The 24183-nt window shown below is 61.7% G+C and overlaps 1 protein-coding gene across 1 annotated transcript; it reads left to right on the top strand.

Annotated features, from left to right (window-relative positions):
• The first annotated feature begins 2724 nt into the window (after positions 1 to 2724).
• On the top strand, positions 2725 to 23975 carry HNF1B (HNF1 homeobox B). The gene is made up of 9 exons (XM_021533006.3): positions 2725 to 3066; positions 7764 to 7963; positions 9208 to 9472; positions 10095 to 10336; positions 17978 to 18141; positions 20671 to 20803; positions 20910 to 21101; positions 21454 to 21572; positions 23836 to 23975. The coding sequence occupies exons 1-9, from the start codon at positions 2729 to 2731 to the stop codon at positions 23854 to 23856; spliced, it is 1674 nt and encodes a 557-aa protein (XP_021388681.2). The 5' UTR covers positions 2725 to 2728; the 3' UTR covers positions 23857 to 23975.
• The last annotated feature ends 208 nt before the right edge of the window (positions 23976 to 24183 follow it).

Consider the following 24183-nt stretch of genomic DNA (forward strand, 5'->3'; position numbering starts at 1 on the left):
GGGCTGGCTGCGAAGCCGGGTGGCTTCAGAGGGTTGAGGGGATGCTCAGATGAAAAAACCCTCCCGGGGCAGCCGCCCTGCATTCCCAGCCGCAGTCACCTCCCGCGGAAAGCTCGGGCTGATGCTCCCGCCAGGCTGGGCTGGGAAACTATGTGCTCCCAGCCCCCGGGGCACCCTCCGGCCCCCCGAGCCGTAATGACCACGCTCTTCTGCTGAGAGGAGTTAATGAGCTGTGCCGGACAACGATGGGAAAGGGCCGCTCGCACCGAGGCTCCCGACAGCGCTCGGAGGAGCGGGGCGTGGAAGAAGGGGGAAGAGCAGTGGGGTGAGAGAGATGGACCAGAAAACGATATCCACTTCATTAGCCAGGTGGTTCCAAACGTGTGGAAAGAGGACAAGGTCCGGGTCACCCACTGTGACAGAACACGATTATCATGCGATGCCATGCAGCCTGCGCAAAGAGCAAGTCAAAGCTCAGCAGCCCACTTGAAAGGGCCAGGAGACCTTCTGGGAACGGGAGCCAGGCTGTTCCCAGGCCGTGCCGGGGGGTCCGGGCGCTCAGCCCGGCTCCTGCTCCGTCCTGGCACCTGCAGAGCCTCCCCCAGACCGCCCTGGGCAGGAGCACGGAGGGGCAGCGCCGGGAGCGCAGCCGGGGGCTGTGGGACACCTCCTGGGGCACCGAGTGGCTGCCCCGGCTGGCACAGTCCCTCCAGACCCACGGCTGGGTGGTTTGGTGCCTCTTCCATCACCTGGGATCTGGGGAATTTTGGGGTGATCAGGGACCTGCTGTGGTGTGAGGGATGAGGGCACCTGTGGGTGCAGGGAGCTGGTGGGGCAGGTGCCACTCATCCTCAGAGCTGGGAGAGCTGGCACAGGGGAACACTCACAGTAATCTGCTCCCTACAGACCTTGGGGCAGGGCACAGCAGAGCTGGGGAGCCCCTCACCCTCACACCGAGGGTTCACACGGTGCCAGATGGGCAGGAGGGAGCTGCTGTCCCTCCCTGTGCAGCCCCAGCACGTGGGACCAGAGCTGGGAATTTGGGCTGAGGGCTCCAAGCTGGGAGCCAGGAAGGGGCTTTTTGGGATTTTTCAGTGCTGTCTTCTCTAGGTTGTGCTCAGGCTGCCGTGTGCCCACGACAAACCCTGTGTGGCCATCGTGTGCTCAGCCACACACAGAGAGGTTTTCTGCTCCCTGTGGGTGCCTGATCCCCAGCATCCCACTCTGCCTGTGGCTCTGCCCCGTCCCCCAAAGGGCAGGGGGCTCTGAGGGTGCTGTGCTGCCATCCTGGCCCCGAGCTGCTCCTGTTCCATGGAGCAGGAATGGTTTTATGGACAGTTCAGCCTGTTCAGCCTGTGCAGCTTCCAACACCTGCTGCTGCCTGTGGGCACAGGCTGTTCCTTCCCTTCCCTTCCCTTCCCTTCCCTTCCCTTCCCTTCCCTTCCCTTCCCTTCCCTTCCCTTCCCTTCCCTTCCCTTCCCTTCCCTTCCCTTCCCTTCCCTTCCCTTCCCTTCCCTTCCCTTCCCTTCCCTTCCCTTCCCTTCCCTTCCCTTCCCTTCCCTTCCCTTCCCTTCCCTTCCCTCTGGGCTCTGGGGCTGCATTTGGGGTCTGCCATGGCTGCTGGTGGCTGGCAGGATTTTCTGTGTGTTTTCAGATGGACAGGTAACTCCGGGTGCCCTGGAAAAGTCTGATTCTGGGCTGGGAACACTGGGTTCGAAGCTGTTGGCCTTTGCTGGGGCGACCATCCAGGTGCCAGCCAAGAGCAGCAGGAACTGGAAGTGCTTTGGGCAGCTGGGCAGTCATGAGTGGAGATTTCAGACCTGCCTTCCCCTGAAGGGTCCCGGCCTCGTCTGTGCCCTGCTCTGGGTGTGGTGCTGCCGCTCGTCTTGTGCCTGCTCTGACTGAAGTGAATTTGTTGGTCTGTGTGCACTCACAGCGATGGGAGAAGCAGGCTTTGCTCAGCTCCCAGAGCACGGCTCGGATCTCTTCCTCTGCCCATCCAAACCTGTCCCCTGCTCGCAGCCCTGACTGCTGCCAAGGGTCAATGGGGGCTCCGTGTCCCCCGTGCCCCCTGTCCCGCAGTGTCCCCTTTGCTGGCTGGGTGTCCTTCCATGCCCTGCACGGCAGCGAGCCTGTCCCCAGAGCTGCCCACAGCGCGGGCCACGACTCCCACTGGTACCCCCGTGCCCCTCACAGCCTGTTCCTGCTCTGTGCCGGGGCTGGGGCAGCAGGACCCCGCAGCGTGCAGGACACGGGGGAGAAACCTCCCCGGCGAGACGAGGAGCGGGTCTCGCCTTGGCCCCTTCCAGCGTGGGCGCAGCGCCCGGGGGAGCCGCACCCGCCGGGGCTCTGCGCTCGGCGCCGGGGGCCGCGGGCGGAGGAAGGCGCTCGGTTCCCGGGGCGCGGCCGGCAGCGGGACCCCCGACGGCAGCGGCTCCGGGGGCTCGCGGCGCCGTGCCGCCGTCCCGCCCGGCGCTCCCCCGCCGCTCCCCGGGGCCTCCCGCCGGCCGCGAGGCAAAGTCCGCCCCGGCGGGCGCTAAGGGCCGGGCCGGGCCGTGCCGGGCCGGGGCGGGGGCCGGAGGAGAGGCTTTGGCGCTGATTTGCATAAGGTATAATGCCTTATGGTGGCGGTCATGGCTTGTTAGAGCGCGGCCCGCGGCCCGCGGCAGCCGGGGCGGAGCGGGAGGAGGGCGGCGAGCGGCGGGCGCGCCGCGGCCCCGGGAGGAGGATGGTGTCCCAGCTGAGCGCCCTGCAACGGGAGCTGCTGGGCGCCCTGCTCAGCTCCGGGGCCACCAAGGAGGGGCTGATCCGCGCCCTGGAGGACATGGTGCCCGCCGCCGGCTTCGGCGTCAAGCTGGAGAGCCTTCCGCTGTCTCCCGGCGGGGCCCCCGACGGCAGGGCCGCCCTCCCGCCGCTGGCCAACGGGCACGGCAAGGGCAAGCTCTCGGGCGACGAGGGCTCCGAGGACGGCGACGACTTTGACACGCCGCAGATCCTCCGCGAGCTGCAGTCGCTCAACACGGAGGAGGCCGTGGAGCAGCGGGCGGAGGTGGAGAGGATGATCAGGTACCGGCACCGGGCGCTCCCCGCGCCGCGCCGGGATCCGCCCGCCGGCGCTCGGGCCGGCGGCCCCGGCCCCCAGCGCCCTGCCCGGGGGTCGTTCCCGGTGTGTCCCACCCGGTGAGGGGTCCCGGGGCTCCCTGCCCGCCCCGCCGTCAGTCCCGGCGCTCCCTGCTCGGTGTGTCCCGCCCGGTGGCGGTCGCGGGGCTCCCTGCCCGCCCCGCCGTCAGTCCCGGTGGCGGCTCCCGGGGCTCCCTTGCCCGGACCCCGCGGCGGAGGGCAGCGGGCAGGGGGGAGCCGGAGCCCCGCGGCCGCGGCCCCTCGCCCCGTCGGGGCTGCCCGTCGCCGGTCCCGGCGGGGCCGGGGCTGCCGGGGCCGTGGGCGCTCGGACCGGCCGCCGGCTCCGTCCCTCCGCGCCGGCGGCTCAAACATAAACCGCACCACGTGGAGCCCGGGGCGTTATTAATTTATTTCTATAAATCATCAACAGAAAGATACACAAAGGGCCGCGATCAGGGCGATCGGGCCGGCGGGTTATTCATTGCCGGGAGCGGGAAGGAGGAGGGAACCCCCGACGGCAGCGGCTCCGCTGCGGCCCATCCCGAGATGCGGCTCCGCTCCGGACCGAGCCGGGCCGGGCCGAACGGGGCAGCCCCGGGCTCGGCGGGCAGCGCTGCCCCGGCCCGGGGGGGCGCGGGTGGCACCGACCCCGCTCCGGAGCCCCGGGGAAGCGGCGGCGGCCGCCTGTCCCGCGGCCGGTGTGAGCAGGTGGGAGCCCCGGGAGGTGGGAGCCCCGGGAGGAGGGAGCCCCGGGAGGAGGGAGCCCCGGGCAGGAGGGAGCCCCGGGAGTTGGGAGCCCCGGGAGTTGGGAGCCCCGGGCAGGAGGGAGCCCCGGGCAGGAGAGAGCCCCGGGAGTTGGGAGCCCCGGGAGGAGGGAGCCCCGGGAGGAGGGAGCCCCGGGCAGGAGGGAGCCCCGGGCAGGAGGGAGCCCCGGGAGTTGGGAGCCCCGGGAGTTGGGAGCCCCGGGAGGAGGGAGCCCCGGACAGGAGGGAGCCCCGGGCAGGAGGGAGCCCCGCGGGGACGCCCCGAGCGCGGCGGGCACACCTCGGGGTCCGTCCGCGTTTCCCCCGCCGGGCGCTGCCGCTCCGGTGCGTGCCGCGATGCCCGGCGCGACACGCGGGGCGCGGCCCCGGTCCTGCCGGCCGTGTGTGGCCGTGCCAGCCTGCAGAGCCCGGGGACAGCCCCGGCCCTTCCCCGGTACCCCGGGATCTCGGCAGCGACGCGCTGCAGCCCTGCCCCGGCAGCGGCAGGGCAGACGGTGCCCTTTGGGGACAGGGCAGTGCCGCCCGTGCCCGCCCGGGCTGGGAGCCTTCGGTGCCAAAGGGGCTCCGAGCGAGGCAGGATCCATCGCGGGCCTCTCCCGATGGGTTCCCAGCCCTCCTGCTTGGCATGGAGCCCTGCAGCCCTGGCTGCTCCCACCTGCCCCCAGTGCCCTCCTTGCTGGCCACATCCAGCCCCGGGGTGCCCGGGGTGCTGGCCGGGCTGAGCGCCGGGATCCCTGTGCTCCCACAGGTGTTTCTGTGCAAAGTTTGCCTTGGGTGCAAACAGGAGCGGGCACATGTCCCTGAGGAGCCTTTGCAAAGAGCTCGTGTTTGCTCTGCGAGAGGCCTTTGTACTTGGAGAGGGAGCAGGTAGGGGAGCCGGGAGACACCGACTGCAGCCGTGCTGGGGGGCTGAGCCCCCTCTGCTCCCCCGGACCCAGGGCAGGTTCACTCCGGGCTGCTCCCACATCGCTGGGGCTGCTCAGGAGCCCTGCAGCTCTCGGGCACCGTGCTCTGGGCTTTGCTGCCCACCCACGGCGTGGTGGGTGCCGTGGGTTCACCCCGGGCAGTGGCACGGAGAGCCCAGCTCTGGCACAGGCAGCCCCCGGCTCCCTCCCTGCCCCATGCCACCCGCCAGGGCTCACCCACACCTCACTCAGGTGATTCCTATAACCCCAGGAGCACCCAGATCCCACCCGTGCGCTGGGATCCCCGCCCTGGGGACCCAGCAGAGGCACCCCGAGATGTGTGGGGAGCGCAGGCACAGCCGATTCCCTCCTGTGCAGGGAGATGCTGACCAGGGTGTCATTTCTGCAGGGAGCTGGGTTTATAATCCATCTCTATAAATTCTTGGCATATTTCTCCGAGGATGTGGAGTGTATTTACCTGGTTTTGAGGCTGACAAAATGGGTGAGCTGGTCTGGGAACCCCTGGGAAGAGGAACAGGCTTTGCCCCCCGCCTGTGTGTGAAGCTGAATGGGGAAGTGGCTCTTTCTTGGCCACATTGGCAGCCAGGCTTTGTGGGGCTAGTTTTGTGCAAAAAAATCACCTTTCCATGGTTTTGGTGAGAAGGACCGTGGAGCCAGGGCTATAAACTGGTTTTCCAGTATTAGAAAGAACTCCTGGGTTGGGTCAGGGTTTTGGTTTTGTTTGTAAGTAAAGTTCTGTTGAAGATTGGACAATTAATGTTTGTTTTATTTCATTTTGGTGACAGAATCAAAGAATAAGGGCTGGTGTTGACTCAAAAGGTTTTCCTCTCTGGCTTTTTAGGTTACCAAAAGAGAAAGGAAAAAAGAAAAAAAAAAAAAAAAGAGACCAAACAAACACTCAAACGTTTCATATTGGGTCAAGTCCAAACATTTTGTTTAACATGAAACAAAATGTTTGGGTTTGGTTTCAGGTTAACCCTTTTGAATACGGTCAAGTTGATTCGTAAAGGAAAAATCACTTCTCAGAAATGAAGACCTGAATAATTGTTTTGAAAGTGTAAGTGTGAAACACGTTGGAAATGTCAAGGTGAAGCCTTTTGAAAAATAATTAAATGGAGGGAAACTCGGGGACTTTTTTTGCTAATTCTAAGATATTTTTCCAACCAAAACATTGCCAAATTTTATTTGAATTTCAAAATCTCTTCTGTAGCCCCTGAGTCACTCATTTGACATTTTCCAAGTGTTCACGGGCTCTCGGTTTCACTCTGAGGAAACGCTGCCCTGGGCTCGGTTGCGAACCAAACCGCTCTTAGAAATGGTAATGAGCTCTGTTTCATGAACTCGTTATTAATCAGTAATTAGTGGGATCAGTTGGTGACACGAAGCGCTGGTGACAAAGGTCTGCCCGAGCCCCTCAGCCCGGGCGCGGCGGCTCTGCCCGCTCTGCTGGGAAGGAGATTTCCTCCACGTCCTTCCCCTCGCTTCCCACCTTCTCCTGGGAGCCGTCCCGTGCCCAGGACCCCCAAACCACTGGGGTTCCCCTGCCGGGGGTGCGGGTGGGCTCGGGCTCGGCGGCTCCAGGACGGCTCCGTGGCTCCTTCCCGGCCGTGCCAAAGCCCTGCTTGGCTCTGCTCCGGTATTTTGCCGTGGATCCAACCAGCTTTGTTTGCAAGGAAAAAAAATTAGAAATCTACTTGTCGGGCTTTTTTTTTTTTTTTTTTTTTTTCCCTTCACTTGACAAGTTGAAGGATCCAAAGTGAGTAATGGACTGGGGAAGCAGTCGGACGTTCCAAGCGCGGCGTTGGGGTATCGCATTATTTGAGTGCAGGACTGTGACCAGCCCTGGGCTCACACTGATTTTGCAGTGCTGAAAGTGCTCCTTTTTACTCCCTTTTAGCCCAGAATAAACCCTGGGGTCTTGGATGCAGCACAGGTGTGTTGGCCTATTCCTCTGCTGTCACACTGGGCATCCGACAGAGCTAAAGGCCACGGACAGCATTTGGATTTTCAGCTGTAATTTTATTTGTTCTAAAATAAAAATACCCTAATCAGCAGACTCTAAATCAGCGTCAGCTACCCCAAAGACAGTAAAATAGTGCAATTTAGAGAAGAGTCATTTAAACTTGGGTCCTACAGGAACCAGATTCAAGTGTTTAATAATAATCAAGAATGACTCAAACTTCTCAGGGTCTTGGTTTCAGTTTTGCGTTCAGGGACTCAGGTTCTTGTGCCTGGTTTGACCTTGGCTTCTCAGCCTTTGCGTAGGGTCAGTGCGTGCACAGCTGTGGGAGCGAGGGAATAGGGTCCCTTTGAAGGGGAAACTGAGATTTTTAGATCATTCTCCCTGCGGGAATGGAAGGAAGAAGCTGCACAGCAAGCGCGGCGGGTGGGCTTCGGTGGCAGTGCAGGGGTCCCTGCCAGCCGTGGGACACGGGCACAGTGCAGGTGCTGCACCCTGAGCAGGGGCAGGAAAAGGTGAGCAGGGGCAGGAGAAGCATCCCCAGCACTTCTCTTTGTTCGTTCAGAGTCCAGGATGGGCTCCCCGTGCCCACCTGTGCCCACCTCCCACGGGAGAACCCGCGCCGAGTGGAGGGGCAGCGCTTGGTGCACGGGCTGTGCTTCTCCACGGAGGGCTGGAGGAGCTTTGCTGGCATTCACGGGGCCTTGGTGTGTCCCACCAGGACTCTGGGATCCTCTCTGCTTCTCCCTCCCTGGGGGAACAGTCTGGCTAACAACCAGACTGGGGTGGGGGTGAGCCCCATCCTGCCAACCCTGGGGTGGGACACAGCTGGTTTGGGGGCCTGGGGAAAAACATACACTCTGAGGATCTTGTGTCCTTCTGAAACAGTTTTAATAATGACAATAATAGTAATGAAAGGTTTCCATTATGGGAAGAAATACTGGGGGCTGTTCCCTGGCAGCAGATATTAACCCTTGGTTTCCCTGCCCGCAGCGAGGACCCGTGGCGGGCAGCGAAGATGATCAAGGGCTACATGCAGCAGCACAACATCCCGCAGCGGGAGGTGGTGGATGTCACCGGCCTCAACCAGTCCCACCTCTCCCAGCACCTCAACAAGGGCACCCCCATGAAGACCCAGAAGAGAGCTGCCCTGTACACGTGGTACGTCCGCAAGCAGCGGGAGATCCTCCGCCGTAAGTACCCGCGGGAATGGTGGCACTGGTGCAACGGTGGGAGAGGGGTCCCTGCGTCCCTGTCCTGCCCCTGGGGACCAGCACAGCCCCCAGACCCTGGCTGGGCAGCATCTCCCCAAAACAGTTTTCCAAGAAAAATGAATTTAAGGTGCAGGAAAAGTGGGTGAGAGCCCCTCTTGGTGGCAGGGTTCCCCCCGGCTCATGCACGCAGCTGAATTTCTGGGTATTTGTATTTGTCAGAGCTGGGAAAGCAATTAATGATGGCTCACAATTAGGTGCTTTTCCCATCTTTGCCCCTTTTCCTTGTTATTTTTCAGGCTGCTCAATTTTTTCAACTAAAAGTGTAAAACATGTAGAGAGAGAAAATTAAAAACCCCTGAATTGCTGCTGTGTGTAGCAGGATTTGGGGCAGTCTGTGCTGTTTTAAATGAAGATGATTTTGACCAAGCACACAGACTATTCCTTTGTGCCCCTCTCCCACTCTTCCCTGCCCTGGGATCTGTCCCGTAGCTCTCAAAGCAGCCTCGAGTGGCACTGGCAGCCCCAGGAAAGGGCTCTGCCTCCCTCTTCCAAAAGGATGCAACATCCAGCAGACGGGAAGTGCAAAAAAGGGTTTAGCACCAAATACCATTGCTCTGAAAACACACCTTGAGACGTTAGAGCAAACAGAGCCTGCTCCAGCCTTGCCCTGTGTTTCCCCCCCGTCACGGGGGGAAAAGCCATTATAAAAAGAGGGAGAATTCCCCTGCAAAACTGGGAATAATAAAACCCTCCCATTAATCTCCCTTTACTGCCGCGGTGACAAGTGCCGGGGCTGGGGCGGCCGCCGAAGGTCACCTCTGGTGCTGCCCGCCCCGGGCACGGGGCCGGCGTCCCACCACGCTGGGAGGGCAGTGGGAGGGGAGCTGTGGGTGAGCAGAGAGGGGCACCCTCTCGGGGGGCTTTGCAGCCAAACTGCCCGGCTCCTCGCTCGGAAAAATCCTCCCAAAACAAGTGCAGGCTGGCAGGGGCCCTGCCCATGAATATGCATGGCCATAGCGTGCCCTGCACATGCCTCCCCATTAAACGGGGATGGCAGCAGGCTGGCCCCTTCCCGGGATGGGTGGCAGGGAGCACCTGGCTGGCTCCAAAGCCTGCCGTGGGCTCGGGGTGCTGCGGGAGGGGACACGGGGTGGCCTCGGCGCGGGACAGTGGCTCCGAGCGGCGGCTACAGGCCAGCTCACGTCTGCTCCTTTCTCTTTCAGAGTTCAACCAGGCAGTCCAGGGTTGTGGAAATATGACAGACAAAGGCAGTCAGGATCAGCTGCTGTTTCTCTTTCCAGAGTTCAATCAGCAGAACCAGGGGGCTGCCCAGCTCGACGATGCCTGCTCTGAAACGCCCAGCAAGAAGATGCGGCGCAATCGGTTCAAGTGGGGGCCGGCCTCCCAGCAAATCTTGTACCAAGCCTACGAGCGCCAGAAGAACCCCAGCAAGGAGGAGAGGGAGACCCTGGTGGAGGAGTGCAACAGGTAATGGCTGCCCCACACACCTGCGCTGCCTGCTCTGCCCACAGCCTCAGCCTTCCTTCTGAAAGCCGAGGGAGATGCCAGGGAAAATGCCGTGGGATATGCCATGGGAGATGCCGTGAGAGATGCCGTGGGAGATGCCAGGGAAAATGCCATGGGAGATGCCAGGGAAAATGCCATGGGAGATGCCATGGGAGATGCCGTGAGAGATGCCGTGGGAGATGCCAGGGAAAATGCCATGGGAGATGCCATGGGAGATGCCGTGAGAGATGCCGTGGGAGATGCCAGGGAAAATGCCATGGGAGATGCTGCGCCCCCAGCTCACCACCCCGGCTCCCGGCTCGTGGCACGGCATTGCTGAGCTGCCAGGCCTCTCCTTGCCGTGTTTTCCCCCTCTGGGTGATGTCTGGGGCAGAGTGAGCTCCGTGCTTGGGCAGGGATGTGGTGGGGATGCAACAGGGATGCAACAGGGATACCACAGCGATGCTGCAGCATTGCCAGGGGGAGTGGGGATGGCCTTTGCAGTGTGGCTGTAGTTGAAGAGAGCAGATGGGCTTGCAGGAAGGGCTGAAACTCCCCCAGATTTGTTGTGACCCTTGCTCCAACGTGTCCCTTGCCCTCGCAGGGCCGAGTGTCTGCAGCGAGGAGTGTCCCCCTCCAAGGCTCACGGGCTGGGCTCCAACCTGGTGACGGAGGTCCGTGTGTACAACTGGTTTGCCAACCGGCGCAAGGAGGAGGCTTTCCGCCAGAAGCTGGCCATGGACGCCTACAGCTCGGGCCAGCCCCCGCACAGCATGAACCTGCTGCTGTCCCACGGCTCCCCGCACCACAGCCAGCCCAGCGCCTCCCCGCCCAGCAAAATGCCAGGTGAGACCTCGCCGTGGGGCCTGGGGATGCTGGCACAGCGTGGGGATGCCGTGTGTGCGGGGAGAGGATGCTCAGCCCGGTGCCCGGCCCCGGGGAGGGATGGTGATGGAGAGCAGCACGTGCTGTCCCTGCAGTGTTATGGCCACACGGCGAGGGCTGGATTTCCGCCGTGCCGAGGATAAATCAGGGTTTGCTTGACTGGTTGAACTCACGGGAGTTCCGTGTGGGCTCGGCCGGGCAGGGAGAGGCTGTGCCCGGCAGGGCAGGAGGAGCTGCCCTGTGCCTGCCGTGCTGTGCCAGTGCCAGTCCATGGGATGCAGCCCACCGGGGAGCCCTGCTCTGGGGGTGCACAGGCAGTGCCCGAGGGAAGCTGTGGCAGCGTGTCCTGGCCTCGCTGCAGGGCTGGGGATACCCCGGGCTGGCTGCGTGACTCTGCAGCATCCCCGTGCCAGAGCGGAGGGAGGTGGGTGAAGAAAGCTGCCGGGGCTGCAGGGTGACCCCACCTCACCCTCCCCACTCCGCGGTGCGGCCACGCCGTGCCCAGGACCGGCAGAGCAGAGCAGAGCCGCCGGGAGCCCCCGGGGGATTGAAGTGGGAGCTAACGGCGTGGGCAGGGGGCTGCACGCCGGGGGCTCATCGGGGCGGGCAGGGGCCGGAGGCATTGTTGGGAGAACAATCCCCGTTGTCCCTCACTGCGCCCTGCAGCCCGCGGTGGTGCAGGGGGCTCGGAGGTGGGAGCCAGCCCGGGACCGTGTCCCCACTGCCCCGCGCCCCCCGACACGGCCCCGGCGCTGGCACAGCCCGGCCGGGGAGGCTGGAAGCAGCCGGCTCCTGGAAGTGACCCTGCAGCGCGCACGCAGCTCCTTACAGAGGTGAACCCCGAGGAGCCCGTGTGGCGGAGGGTCCCGGGGCCGCTGCCACGGACCCCGGCGCTCGGGGCTGGCGGGCGGTGGCAGCCCCGAGCGGTACCCGGGGATGGGCAGCTCCCGGCCCGGGGGAGGACCGGCAGCATCCCGGGGACCGGCCAGCGGTGACCAAGGAGTGACCCTGCCCCAGGAATGCCCCGCACAATGGTGGGGACGGCGGGGACGTTTGCCCTCCTGTCAGCGGCTGATTGCTTACAAGGTGCCCTACAAGCACATTGTCAGCAGAATCAGCTGTTTTCGGTGTCGCGGCGGGCTTTACAATGCCCCACCAGCATGCAGCCCCGCATTGTCACGGCGTTGTCCCCCGTGCATGCTTAATTGACAATTAAGCCGGGGCTTTGAACGAAGCCCGCTGCCTTTGATGTGCCCCCGGCCTGCCAGCGCACATGGGGCACCCCCCGAGAGCCTTTGTTTTCTTCTATTAGGGGACAGCAATTACTGTAACCGCGGGCATTTATCTCGGGGCTGGAGGGCCGTTAAGCCCCAACCTTTATTTTCCCGTCGGAGCGGTGCCAGCAGGGGCCGGCCGTGGCTATAGGGCCGCTGACAGCCCATTCCGAGGGGCTTTTCAGCAGGGCAGGAGTGATGGCTGCGGAGAAGAGCCCCTCCGGAGGGGTCAGGAGGGCTGGGCTGCGGGAATTTCTTGGCGGTCGGTGCTTGTATCCATCCTGAGGAGGAGAAGATGGGCACGGCAAGGGACACTGTGGGCTTTTAGGGCTGGTTTGGGGACAGCAGGCAGGGATGGAGCTCAGCCACGATTGCTTCAGGGCGCTCGGACCAAGCTGGGTCCGAGAGGCTCCCAAAACACCGCCGTGTCCGTGGCTGCTGGAACGGCCTCCAGGAGATGTTTGGGGATCCCCTCCTGGTGGGGCACACTCAGCTGCCTGGCTGACCCCATCCTGGCTGTCCATGCTGGGATTTGAACTGTCCTTGCCCCGAGGTGGCGGCGTCTGGGCCGCTCAATGCCTTAACAGCTTAATGACAGCGCAGGGACACTGCCCTGCCCCGCCCGGGACATCCCCGGCACATCCCGGCGGAAACGGCGGGGCTGGAGCCGTGGGGCAGCTGCAAACCTCTCCCGTGCCCGTGCACAAAGAGGGGTCGCCTCTCCTTGGGACATCAATGGGGTCTTGCAAAAGGGCGGGATGACAGCGGGGCAGGGATGAGAGCTGTAAAAGCCAAACATCCTCCGGCCTCTTCTCGGGGACCCATCAGTCAAGCCTCGAGCTGTGGTTTTTAACTATTTGGAGGTAAATACTTAAAGCCTTTCTATCTCGGAGGCTCCTCTTCGAGGCTGGACTTTTCCCTTCCTCTGGGTTTTATCAGCGATCTTGGTTCCCTGTTTGATTTGAAGGTCACTCGGGGCTTTATCTCGGTGCCATGCCGCAGACTCTGCCTTATGCCATTTTTATCTTCAAGGAGCCCCGAAGACAATCGGGGCATTGATGAGATTAGGGGAAGCACCGCCCGCCCCCCGAACCCGCCCTGCATACAAAGGGCCGCCCTCCCTGCAGAGCCCCGGCCCCATGGCCGGGGGGCTCAGCATCCCCGGGGGCTGCACACCCATGGGGGCTCAGCATCCCCGGGGGGCTGCACACCCATGGGGGCTCAGCATCCCCGGGGGGCTGCACACCCATGGGGGCTCAGCATCACCTCCAGCCTGTCCCGGGGGGCTGCACACCCATGGGGGCTCAGCATCCCCTCCAGCCCGTCCTGGGGGGCTGCACACCCATGGGGGCTCAGCATCCCCTCCAGCCTGTCCCGGGGGGCTGCACACCCATGGGGGCTCAGCATCACCTCCAGCCCGTCCTGGGGGCTGCACACCCATGGGGGCTCAGCATCCCCGGGGGCTGCACACCCATGGGGGCTCAGCATCCCCGGGGGCTGCACACCCATGGGGGCTCAGCATCACCTCCAGCCCGTCCTGGGGGCTGCACACCCATGGGGGCTCAGCATCCCCGGGGGCTGCACACCCATGGGGGCTCAGCATCACCTCCAGCCCGTCCTGGGGGCTGCACACCCATGTGGGTTAGGGTGTCATCCATCCATCCATCCATCCATCCATCCATCCATCCGTTCTTCCATCCTTCCATCCCTGCTCTGCAAACATCAGAGTAGCAGATCAACATCTGAATCTGAATATCTAATCACATTTATATATATGGGTATCTACATATGCATTAAAATGCATTACTTATATATACATATACATTTAGATAACTCTATAGATCGAGATAAACATAAAAATAACCCAGTGCCACCCCTGAGATTGTTCCTAAAACCCAGAGGACAATTGAAAGGCTTTAAGTTCCCTTTAAAAGAAGAGCCCATCAGCCAAGCCTCGCTCTGGGGGTACCCTGGTTTATTCCCCGTGTTCCTTGGGGTGCTGGTTCTCACTGGGACCCCGTGCCAGTGGTTGTAATATTTTACTGTCGGGCACATTGTGGGGCTCGGTGGGTACAGTGCACTGTTAGGAGATTTCCCCTGTTTTATGGGGGTAATTAGAACTTTATGACGGCAGCGAAATGGGAGGGTCTAGTCCCCATAAACGGGTTTATAATGGATATAAATTATGCACCTCTGTAACTGAGCAAGATTAACACTTTAGGGACAATTTGAGTGGCAGCCCAAAAATCAGAGGTGTTCTCAGTGATGACTGGACCTGAATTTTGGGAGGGTGAGATTGCCCCATCAGTGACCTGGCTGTCCATAGTGTCAATGGGTGAAGCATCACTGAGTCCAGTGTGTCCCCAAAAATTACATTTTGCTTTTCTCACCCCACTTTCACATCCTGGTCCACGCTGATGGCTGCATCCTGTGGGTCAGGCAGAGCCGGAGCTGCATCCCCTCCACCACCAGATCACTGGTGAATTTTTGGGGTCTCTTTTGGGGTTTGGCATTGCTGGTGATGTGCAGGACATGGGTGAAGGTCTGGGCAGAAGTGCAGCCCAGAGCTGGGGGAAGGGGCAGACACTGGAGGTTGGGATGTGCTGTGGCACCGTGGCAGCAGGGCTCCCGCTGCATGGGAAAGACAGTCAAAAGTACAATGAGGGTTTTTTAAAATGCAATTTGTTAAGATCAAACATGACTTAAAGCAAAGCAGAACCAAACTGCTTCGCTGCTGGTGCTGCCAGAGGCACGGGCCTGGTGTGCTGAGAAAATGGTGCAAGGCTACGATGGAAGTGCTGAAGAGACCGACCCTTGCCCTAAACTCCCTCCCTGCCCCCCAAAGCCGAGGCGGGAGGATGAGTGTGGCACCCCAGAGCAGTCGGGGGGCTCTGGGGCTGTGTGTGGGTGCACAGGGCCCCTGCCCCAGGGGCTGGAACGGGGTTAAGGCTACGGGAGCCGGACCCTGCGGCTCGTCTGGGCCAGGGGAAAGCAGTAAAACATTTCACAGGCTGTGCAGCTCAGGGGCCACACAATGGCCCGTCCCATAAACACAGTTTTACATTATGGCTGTAGCTCCAGTTCAAAAAAAAAGCCTTGGGGAGGGAAGGCTCCGTGGCCAGACCCATTCCCAGTGATCCCATGCAGGCTCCTCTCCTGAGCGGCCGCGGGAGGAGACTGAGGGGGAATAAATCCCTTTGCACAAGGGCTGCTTCCAGCTGTGGAGGCACAGGAGAGCAGCAGGAGAAGCCTTGTGCTGGGCTCTGATGGCTGGCTGAGCCCAGCTCATACAGCCTGGATGCCAAGGCTCGCTCCGGAGGAATCCTTCAGTCCTGCTGCTCCCAGCTGGAGCCGTGGCCCTGCACTCAGCCCGGCCGTGGGGCTCTCTGGGGAGCTCCCAGAGCCTGAGCCAGGGCAGGGCTGGATCCCGGGCGTCAGTGATGGAGGGAGGCCTGGGGAGTCAGAGGAAAGGCAGCACCCCCGTCACCAGGGAGCTCCGTGCGTTCCAGCAGTGACAACAGCAACAGTGCCTTGCACTGGCTTCCCCATATTACTGATCTGATCTGCCCAAATCCAGCCCAGCCCTGGGGACACATAAATAATAACATCCCTCCCGTTGTGGGGATGGGGAAAGCTCAGTGAGGATGGGGAAAACCCAGTGAGGATGGGGAAAACCCAGTGAGGATGGGGAAAACCCAGTGAGGATGGATGCTTCCTAAAGGGAGCCCTGGCAGAAGGCTTCTCCCTGCCCAGCAAGTGGCTTCTGAGCAGGGTCCTTGGTGGGGCTGGGGAGTGGCACTGCTGTCACCAGCCCCAGAGCCCAGCCTGGCTCTCCTGGGGAGAGTTAATCCTCATCAGGACACAGAGTCTTCAGTGGTTTTATCTGGAGACCCAAAATCCCAGTCCCCAGCCTATCTGGGAATCTCGGCGCTGGTTATTGTTCCTCAAACAATCAAAGTCTTGTCCTTGGGGTTGCAAGGAAGAGCTTCAAAATCAGCATTTAACCTCTCATGTGTTTCAAAGCCAACTTCACAGCTTTGGGGGGCTTGGCTCATGAGGTACCACCCCCTCAGCTGGATAGGGCATGATTTTGCATTTAAAACAGACTGGTTTGTTGTTCTTACTGAGCCCAGAAGAGGCTGAAGAGGGCAGAAACTCTGATTTCCTTTGCGAGAGGAGCCGTCTGCGCTCTGGTCTATCTCTGAGATCACGCCCAGAAGAAAGGGCTTTATTTTATCTCCCCTGCCATTGTTTCAGCAGCGGGATCCCGGCCCAGAGTGAAGAACTCTGCAGGGCCGGGGCGGGAGGAATGTGTGTGACAGTGCCCGGGTTGGGCAATGTTTACCCTGTTCACGGCAGGGACGTCCACTCGGGCAAATATCCACCTGCCAGAGGACATTCTTTTATTATCAGGGATAAAGGGGTTTGCTGGGAAATCATCAGGAGCCAGACATGGGGAGGAGATTCCTATCTGTGGCTCGTGTTTAAGCAGCCGATGGGGAAAATTTGGAGTGGCTGTGTTGTGGTTTTGGTGGAGGGTGTGGGTAGGAAGTGCTTGGGCAGATGGTTTTGGAGCTGGGGGAAAGCTCCTGGACTCCAGTTACGATTTCTTTGCTTTTCCTTGGTTCAGAGATTAATTTTAGAGCGGCCCTTAGAGCATCCTTCACTGAGGCAGCCCCAGGCTGAAGCTCCCCTGTGATGGTGCTTCTGAGGAGCTGTCCCGTGTCCTCGTGCACTGCCTGGTGCTCATGGTGGCTGCCAAGGTGGGCTTTGCCCCCGTGGGGTTTTTCCCCAGGAGAGCCATGGTTTGTCTGTCCATCATCCACCGCTTCGATCCCAGTTCAGTAAATCTGGCTGGGAGCACAGGCCTGGACTCCTCCTAATAAATGGCTTTTCACCCTAGCTGTCAAGGCAGCCCTGTAAAAGACACTTTTGTTTGCCATGGGTTTTCCTCAGTTAATTATTTGTGATCTGTAGATGCCTTTCCATGACACATGGCTGATCATATGGTTATCAGTGTGGGGTGCTTTAGCCAAATTAAATATATTTATGTAGAAGACCTGTGCTGGGGCCAGATTTCCCTCCAGGGCAGTGGAGGGCTGGGGTCTGCTCTGGAGGCTGGTGTGTGTCTGGCCCCTCTGCCTTGCTGGGGTGCCCTGTTAATCTTACACTTGTGGAGAGGGTATTGAGGGATGCAGGAGGGCCTGAGAAAGCAGTGGGAGCCGTGGATGTGGGAGCTGGGGATGGCTGGGCTGCAGGCAGAGCCTCAGAGGGCTCAGGTGGGCGTGCAGCGTCACTCCTGGTGTGCAGGGTCACTCCTGGTGTGCAGGGTCACTCCTGGTGTGCAGGGTCACTCCTGGTGTGCAGTGTCACTCCTGGTGTGCAGGGTCACTCCTGGTGCAGGGTCACTCCTCATGGTTCAGGGTCACTCCTGGTGTGCAGGGTCACTCCTGGTGTGCAGCGTCACTCCTGGTGTGCAGGGTCACTCCTGATGCTGCAGGGTCACTCCTGATGCTGCAGGGTCACTCCTGGTGCAGGGTCACTCCTCATGGTTCAGGGTCACTCCTCATGGTGCTGCAGGGTCACTCCTGGTGTGCAGGGTCACTCCTGATGGTTCAGGGTCACTCCTGGTGTGCAGGGTCACTCCTGGTGCAGGGTCACTCCTGGTGCAGGGTCACTCCTGATGCTGTAGGGTCACTCATGGTGCAGGGTCACTCCTCATGTTGCAGGATCACTCCTCATGGTGCAGGGTCACTCCTCATGGTTCAGGGTCACTCCTGATGCTGCAGGGTCACTCCTGATGCTGCAGGGTCACTCCTCATGGTGCAGGGTCACTCCTCATGGTTCAGGGTCACTCCTGATGCTGCAGGGTCACTCCTCATGCTGCAGGGTCACTCCTCATGGTTCAGGGTCACTCCTCATGGTGCTGCAGGGTCACTCCTGATGCTGCAGGCTCCCCAGGCCAGTGTCCAAGAGCCGCAGCAGGAATTTGCAGGCCGGCTGTGAGCAGTGCAAATGGAAACGGGGGCTGCAGGTGCGCGTGGGGCTCCCTTGCCCCCGTGGCAGTGGACAACGTGGGACTGCAGCTCCAGCCATAAACTGCCTGCAATTGCAGGAGATGGGCCGGGGAGAAGCTGGGGAGCGGCGCTGGCGGAGGGGACTCCCTGTCCCGTGCTTCCCTCGCCGTTGCCGTTCCCGGGCGGCCCTTGGGAGCCACACAGCTCCGCATCCCCGCGCCCCACGCCGAGGGAGGGCCGGGGCCGAGGGCCCGGCAGCACCCCGGGGCCCTCGGCGGGTCGGTGGGTGACGGGGCCGGCGCTGTTCGCAGGGACGCGGTACGGCGCGGCGGCGAGCGGCGAGGCGGCGTCCTCGGCGGCCATCGGCCACCACGGCGGCGGCGCCATGGTCACCACCAGCCAGGCTGTCCTGCAGCAGGTCTCCCCGGCCGGCCTGGACCCGGGCCACGGTTTGCTCTCTCCCGAAGGGAAAATGGTGAGTACACCTGGCCCGCTGTGGCGGCGGCGCTGATAAGATAAGAGGGCCCTGCGGGCCGAGCAAACACGCTTTCCCCGGGTTTCACACGCGGCAGGGCCGAACAATGGCGCATTGTGGGGGCGCCGAGTCCCGCCGGGACTCGCTGTGTTTGAGGCGCATCTGCCGGAGCCCGGGCTTCATTGATCGCAGCCTGAAGGCGCTGGGTGGATCACTGTTTGCTTTCCCCTGCCCGTGACATGGCTTCGATAAAATACTCATTCATTACGTGTTCCCTAAGCCCTCGCAAGTTTGGGAAGAGCTTTCCCTGCCAGCAGGAACCTTCTTGTCCCAGGAGATTGAAGCTGCTCATGCTGGCTCTGGCCCCACTGCTCCTGCCTCTCCCCCTCCCCTTTGCCATGCCTCTGGGGCTCTGCTGGGCAGAGCTGATGGTGTCAGCCGGGCAGGAGTGGAGGTGGGACATCAGCATCCCTGTGGTGCTGGTGCTGCAGGGCCATGGCAGGGCCCGGGCACTCAGGGTGCCCCTTCCTGCTGCAGAGCCCCTGGAGGGGTGGGTGAAGGAGCAGGGCAAGCAGGGGGTACAGGGGTTCAGGCCAGGACGGGATGGGATGTGGTAGCAGAGGCACAGCCCGTCCCTGGAGCAGGCTGGCAGAGGTTTGCCTGCCGCTGCTGCTTTTCCGGGAGTTCTTTTCCTGCTGAAATCGAAAGTCAAACATGGCACTGGGTGACAGGGCCAAGCCGGTTCTTCCCCGGTTTTCACTTCCATTTTCAGAGGGTTGTCCCTCCTGGGCCATCCTGTCAGTCTCCTGGTGAAGCTGGGTGGCCCTGGAGGGGCTCACTGTCCCCTCCCTCAGCCATGGCACTGGTTCATTGTGCCTTCCTTGGCTGGGGAGGGTCTCTGTGCAGCCCCTCGGGCCCAGCCGCTCACCCTGCGGAGCCAAACGTCCCCTGCCATGCTGGGGGGACATCACAGAGTGACACCCCGGCCCCTCCAGCCCACTCCCTCTGCCCCAGCACACCCAGATCACCTCAGGGTGTGTTGAGCCTCATAACCCCCAGCCTGGAAGCCATAAAATGAGTCAGGGATAAGGTGGAGGCAGCACTGTGTGCCCAGGGCAGGGGTCCAGGCAGTGCCAGCTCCCCCTGCCAGCTCCTGGGACGGGACAGAGACCCCCGGAAGGGGCTGGGCAGCACGGGAGGAGGAAAAGGAGCAGATTAAACTGGGAAAAGCTGCTTGGTGAGGGGCAGGAGAAGAGCCCTGCTGAGTTCTCCCCCAGGCACAGCCACTGCCCAGCGCCGTGGGGACCGTGTGGGACCGTGGCTCTGCCAGCTTATCTCTGATCTCCAGGCAGGGCTAGCTGGTGCTTGCAAGTGATTTAATAGAAACATGCTGTAGGCTGTGGTTTCTAGTAAGTAAACATGTGCCTTTAATGCCCCACATGAAACTGCCAAGGAGGTTGCTGCATCTTTCAGGAAGGAGCGTAGCTGAGGCTCCAGAAATCTCTCGTGGCTCACTCTTTCATGCTCCAGTGTTTGCCTGAGCTGTGTTAGTGCCAGAGGGTCTTCCCTGAGGCTCCAGTGCCTGGAGGGTCTTTTCCAGTCATGCACAATCCAGGTGCAGTGCTCTGGGGCTAAACACCCCGTGAGAGGAGCGGGGCTGCGGGCGAGCAGCGTGTGCTTGCCGGGAGCTGTTTGACTTGTGCAGCCGAGTGTGGTGTAACCCGGCCTTGAAGGGACTTTGAAAGTGGAAAATACCGGATCAGGAAATGTGAGTCGCTCCCGGGCTTTGGAATTTATTGATGGATTTGTTTCAATTGCTATCTCCAGCTCACATGTGCAGAATAAACAAGGTGCTCGGAGCTGGTGTCCAGAAGTGTCACCTGAAGGGCTGCAGGGATGGCTCTGAGCTGGGATTGAGGTCACTCAGTGCAAGAGGGTTAACAACAGGAATTAGGGGAAGGTGCAGCAATTAAAGAAATAAGGCACTCACATGCGCTGGGGAGCAGCTCCAATTCTCACAGCACATGCCAAGTGCCTTTGTCTGATCCCTAAACTTTAGCCCAAAACCCAGGCACTGGCTCTGTCTGTGCACACCCACCCTGTCTCACCAGTATCCTGCCAGATGGATGACTAAGATCATCACCACGAGGCCCTTTTAATCTGCCTTCTCTCAATTTTCCTCACTCTCCTGAGTTTATGGGTCCCACTTTCCCCTCCAAGCACCATGGTCAGAAGTTAATGAGTGCTGAGAGCCCTCAGCTGTCCCCGTGGGCTGGAGCTTGGACTCGGGGTACGAAGCAGCAGAGGCTTGGGATGTGCCGTGTTCCGGTGCCACGCTCCGGTGGAGCTGGAAGCCGGTGCCAGCAAAGCCTTTCCCAACGCTTTTTGCTGTGTACAAACACGAAGTGGAGGTGCTGCAGCCCCGTGGGGGCTCTCTGGGGCGAAGCCTGCTCCCCTCTGTCCCCGTGGGGAGGAGGGGGCCGGGGGCTCCCCGGGGCTCTGCTCTGACGGTGCTGTCCTGCCTGGCAGATCTCCGTGTCGGGGGGCGGGCTGCCCCCGGTGAGCACCCTGACCAACATCCACAGCCTGTCCCACCACAACCCGCAGCAGTCCCAGAACCTCATCATGACGCCGCTCTCGGGAGTCATGGCCATCGCCCAGAGTAAGTGCCCCCCGAGATCACCCCTGCGCCCTGCCCGGGCACGGGGGTGGCACTGCCCGCTCCCGCCGGCGCTGACACCCCCGCCCTGCTCTCTCCCTGCTCCCAGGTCTGAACACCTCGCAGGCTCAGAGCGTCCCTGTCATCAACAGCGTGGCTGGCAGCCTGGCAGCCCTGCAGCCGGTGCAGTTCTCCCAGCAGCTGCACAGCCCGCACCAGCAGCCGCTGATGCAGCAGTCCCCGGGCCACATGGCACAGCAGCCCTTCATGGCCACCGTGACCCAGCTGCAGAACTCACACAGTAAGGCCTGGGGGGAGCTGCCTGCATGAATTCAGATGGGAAATCGGCTCGTGCTCTCCTCCCGCTCTGCCCTGCCCAAGCTGGCACCCCTGGCTGCTGCCCCTCTCTCGTGGTTCCAGCCCGTGGGATGCTCAGGCTGGTCACATCCTGCCTTATCCCTTCCTCCATGCTCCAGCCTCAGCCCCCACGGGTTTCTGGGGGCGAGGATGCAGTGGCTTGGGGGGGAGTGGTGGGTTCTTCCCTTGGCTTGTTTTATCCATCCCTGTCTCCCCGCTGCCCGTTCCCATCCCTGGACCTGCCGTGGCGAGGGCTGGGGTGGCTTTTCCCTGAGCTGTCCCCCTGCTGTCCGCAGTGTACGCACACAAACAGGAGCCTCCCCAGTACTCCCACACCTCCCGCTTCCCCTCGGCCATGGTGGTGACGGACACCAGCAGCATCAGCACGCTCACCAACATGTCTTCCAGTAAGCAGGTAATGGCCCACAGGGCTGGGGGGGGGCACGGCATGGGGGCCTGAAGGTGGAGTGGAGCTTTTCCAAACCCTCTGGGTGTGGGGCTGGAGGTGGGAGTAGCAGAGACCCCGTCCTGCTGCCTGTGGGGAGCTGAGGGTGAGAAGCCCATTCCAGCCCCTTCATGGACTCCAGAACACCTGGTTGCAGGTGGTGGGATGGGGATTTGGGTGATTTTGTCTAACACTGGGTGGTACTAGCCAGGCCCTGCTGATCTCTGGGGATCCCCATGGGACTGGGAGCACCCTGCTGATGCTGAGGAGGTAGAACCAAGCAGGCTCTGCTGCCCGTGTCCAGGGGGATCAACCCTGGTTGGAGTCAAGTGGAGCCCAAGGCTCCCCAGCTTCCCCCAGCCCATAAACCTTTATCATCTGCCCACTGCAGGTGTAAGGCCGGACTTATCCTGGTTCAAATCAGGTGTGTGAGGTTTTCCTTAGACAATAGTCCCTTTCTGAGAGCCAGCTCTGGGGACTGTGGGAAATATGTGGCCCTTATTGATCGCTAGATAAATAAGAGAGAGCCTTGAACTTGCATTCAGATAAACTTTCTTCCCGAGGTTTGACAGGGGACAGGGAAAAAATGTCTGCAATGACCACAGAGTAAATACAGTGTGGGATTGCTGTGAGACCCCCCCAGCATTGCTGTGAGACCCTCGGCGAGGGTGAAGGAAGGGGCTGGGGCTGCAAACAGGAGACACGAGGGGCTCGGGGTGCTTGGGAAGGGGTCACGAACGCCACCCCCCCGGGGATCCCACTCTGGGCAGGTCTCAGGGTGAGCACTGAGGCACGGCCGCCCCTCCGAGCTCCATTTCCTCCGTGCAGCTTTATCGGCCCATCTGCTGCGCGCTCAGCCCGAACTGCCCTGATTAATCGAGCTCTCCTGCCTTTGATGCCGGGCTGGCCGCGGCAGCCCCGGGACACAGGAAATGTCCCTGGCAGGGGGACAGAGCCCGGCCATCCCCGCTGCTGCGGGCCCTGCGATCAGCCTACCCTGACCAGCGCTGCCTCCATCACCTTCTTGCACTTTCCTGAAAGCAGGAGGAGGTGTCGCGGCTCAGGAGGGGGATACGGGGCCAGGACCCTTCACCTGCTGTGGTGAAGGGGCACCCACCCCCCTGTTACCCCAAATACATGATAAACATCCTGCAAGCATCAGGGCAGGGTCTGACCTGTCTCCAGCATCAAACCCTCCCAGCCCCCAGGGTCTCTTTTCCTACCAACCATTCTGTGCCCAAGCTACAGCCTGAAAAATTTATCTTTGGACATGGATCTCTTTCTTGGTGGTCAGCAGTTTCATTAGCAAGAGGTGAATGAAGTGTGACACATGCAGCATAGGGGCCCCATAAATGCTGCTCACCACCCAAATTGCTCAAATGCCTGAATATTTTTGGTGATTTGGGTTTCTGCCATTGACTGGGGCTACCAGGGGCTGTGCCCTGGCTCCTCATACCTTTCCCCCACCAGACCCCAAAACCTGTTCTGTAGTGGAAGTGGCTGCTCTGGGTCCTGCTGGAGGGACAGAGCTGGAGGGAGCTCTCTGGTCACCCCCCAGCTCTCCCCTCTTGCTGTGGGTCTCTTATCAGATGTTGTTGTTAGACCTGGAAGGGGCAAATACCTCCCCGTTCCTCTGACAACGCTTGAGGCCGAGCCACCGCGTTTATTACGTTGGCAAACACCTGATAGCCAGGCCCAGTCCCTAATGACATGTCACGGGAGGCTCCTGGCGTCTCCTTATCTCCGCAGGACGATGTTTGCTGTGCGCTCCAGCCCGCGAGGTCACCCCACCCCTGCCCCCCGCCCACCGGGGACTGGGGGGACCCCAGGCGTGGGCAGGGATGGAGAGGGGGGCTCTGCAGCGGGGTGGATGTGGCCCGGGGGCTGCTCGGCTCTGTCCCTGGAGATGAGAGCGCTGCCGGGGCGCGGCGATGAGCCCCCGGCGCCGCTCCCACCCCAGCCGGGCTCAGCCTCACGCCTGGCTGCTCCCGGGCTGCCCGGCACAGCCTGGGCACAAACAGCACCTTTTTTAGTCTTATTACTTTTGGGAGGGGGTGGCAACAGCCGGCTAAGAAAGTATTTTCCCACCGCCTCCCCCACAGGGGTGCCAGGGAGGGCTCGGGGCAGGGCAGCACCAAGGTGGTCACGGAGCGGTGATGCTCCAAATGCTTCGTGGCGCTGCTGCCCCCTCCCCGTCCCGCCTGGCTCACTGCGCTGCTCTCTCCCTCCGCAGTGTCCCCTGCAAGCCTGGTGATGCTCCACAGCAACGGGATCTTCTTTTCCACAACGTCCCGCCGGCGAGCCGCGCTCGGAGCCCGGGAGCCGCGCTCGGAGCCCGGGAGCCGCCCGCCGGAGCGCGGCCAGCGGCGGAGCCGGAGCGGGGCCGGGCTCGGGGCTCCCCGGCGGGGCCGGGCTCGGGGCTCCCCGGCGGGGCCGGGCTCGGGGCTCCCCGGCGGGGCCGGGCTCGGGGCTCCCCGGCGGGGCCGGGCTCGGGGCTCCCCGCCGCCCTCCCGCACCGCCCGAGCCGCGGCGCCCAGCCGGGACTGCCTCTCCTTCCCTCCACGCCGCCTGGATGTGTCTT

This window comes from Lonchura striata, chromosome 19 (assembly GCF_050655825.1).
Source record: "Lonchura striata isolate lonStrDom1 chromosome 19, ASM5065582v1, whole genome shotgun sequence".
Classification (NCBI taxonomy): Eukaryota; Metazoa; Chordata; class Aves; order Passeriformes; family Estrildidae; genus Lonchura; species Lonchura striata.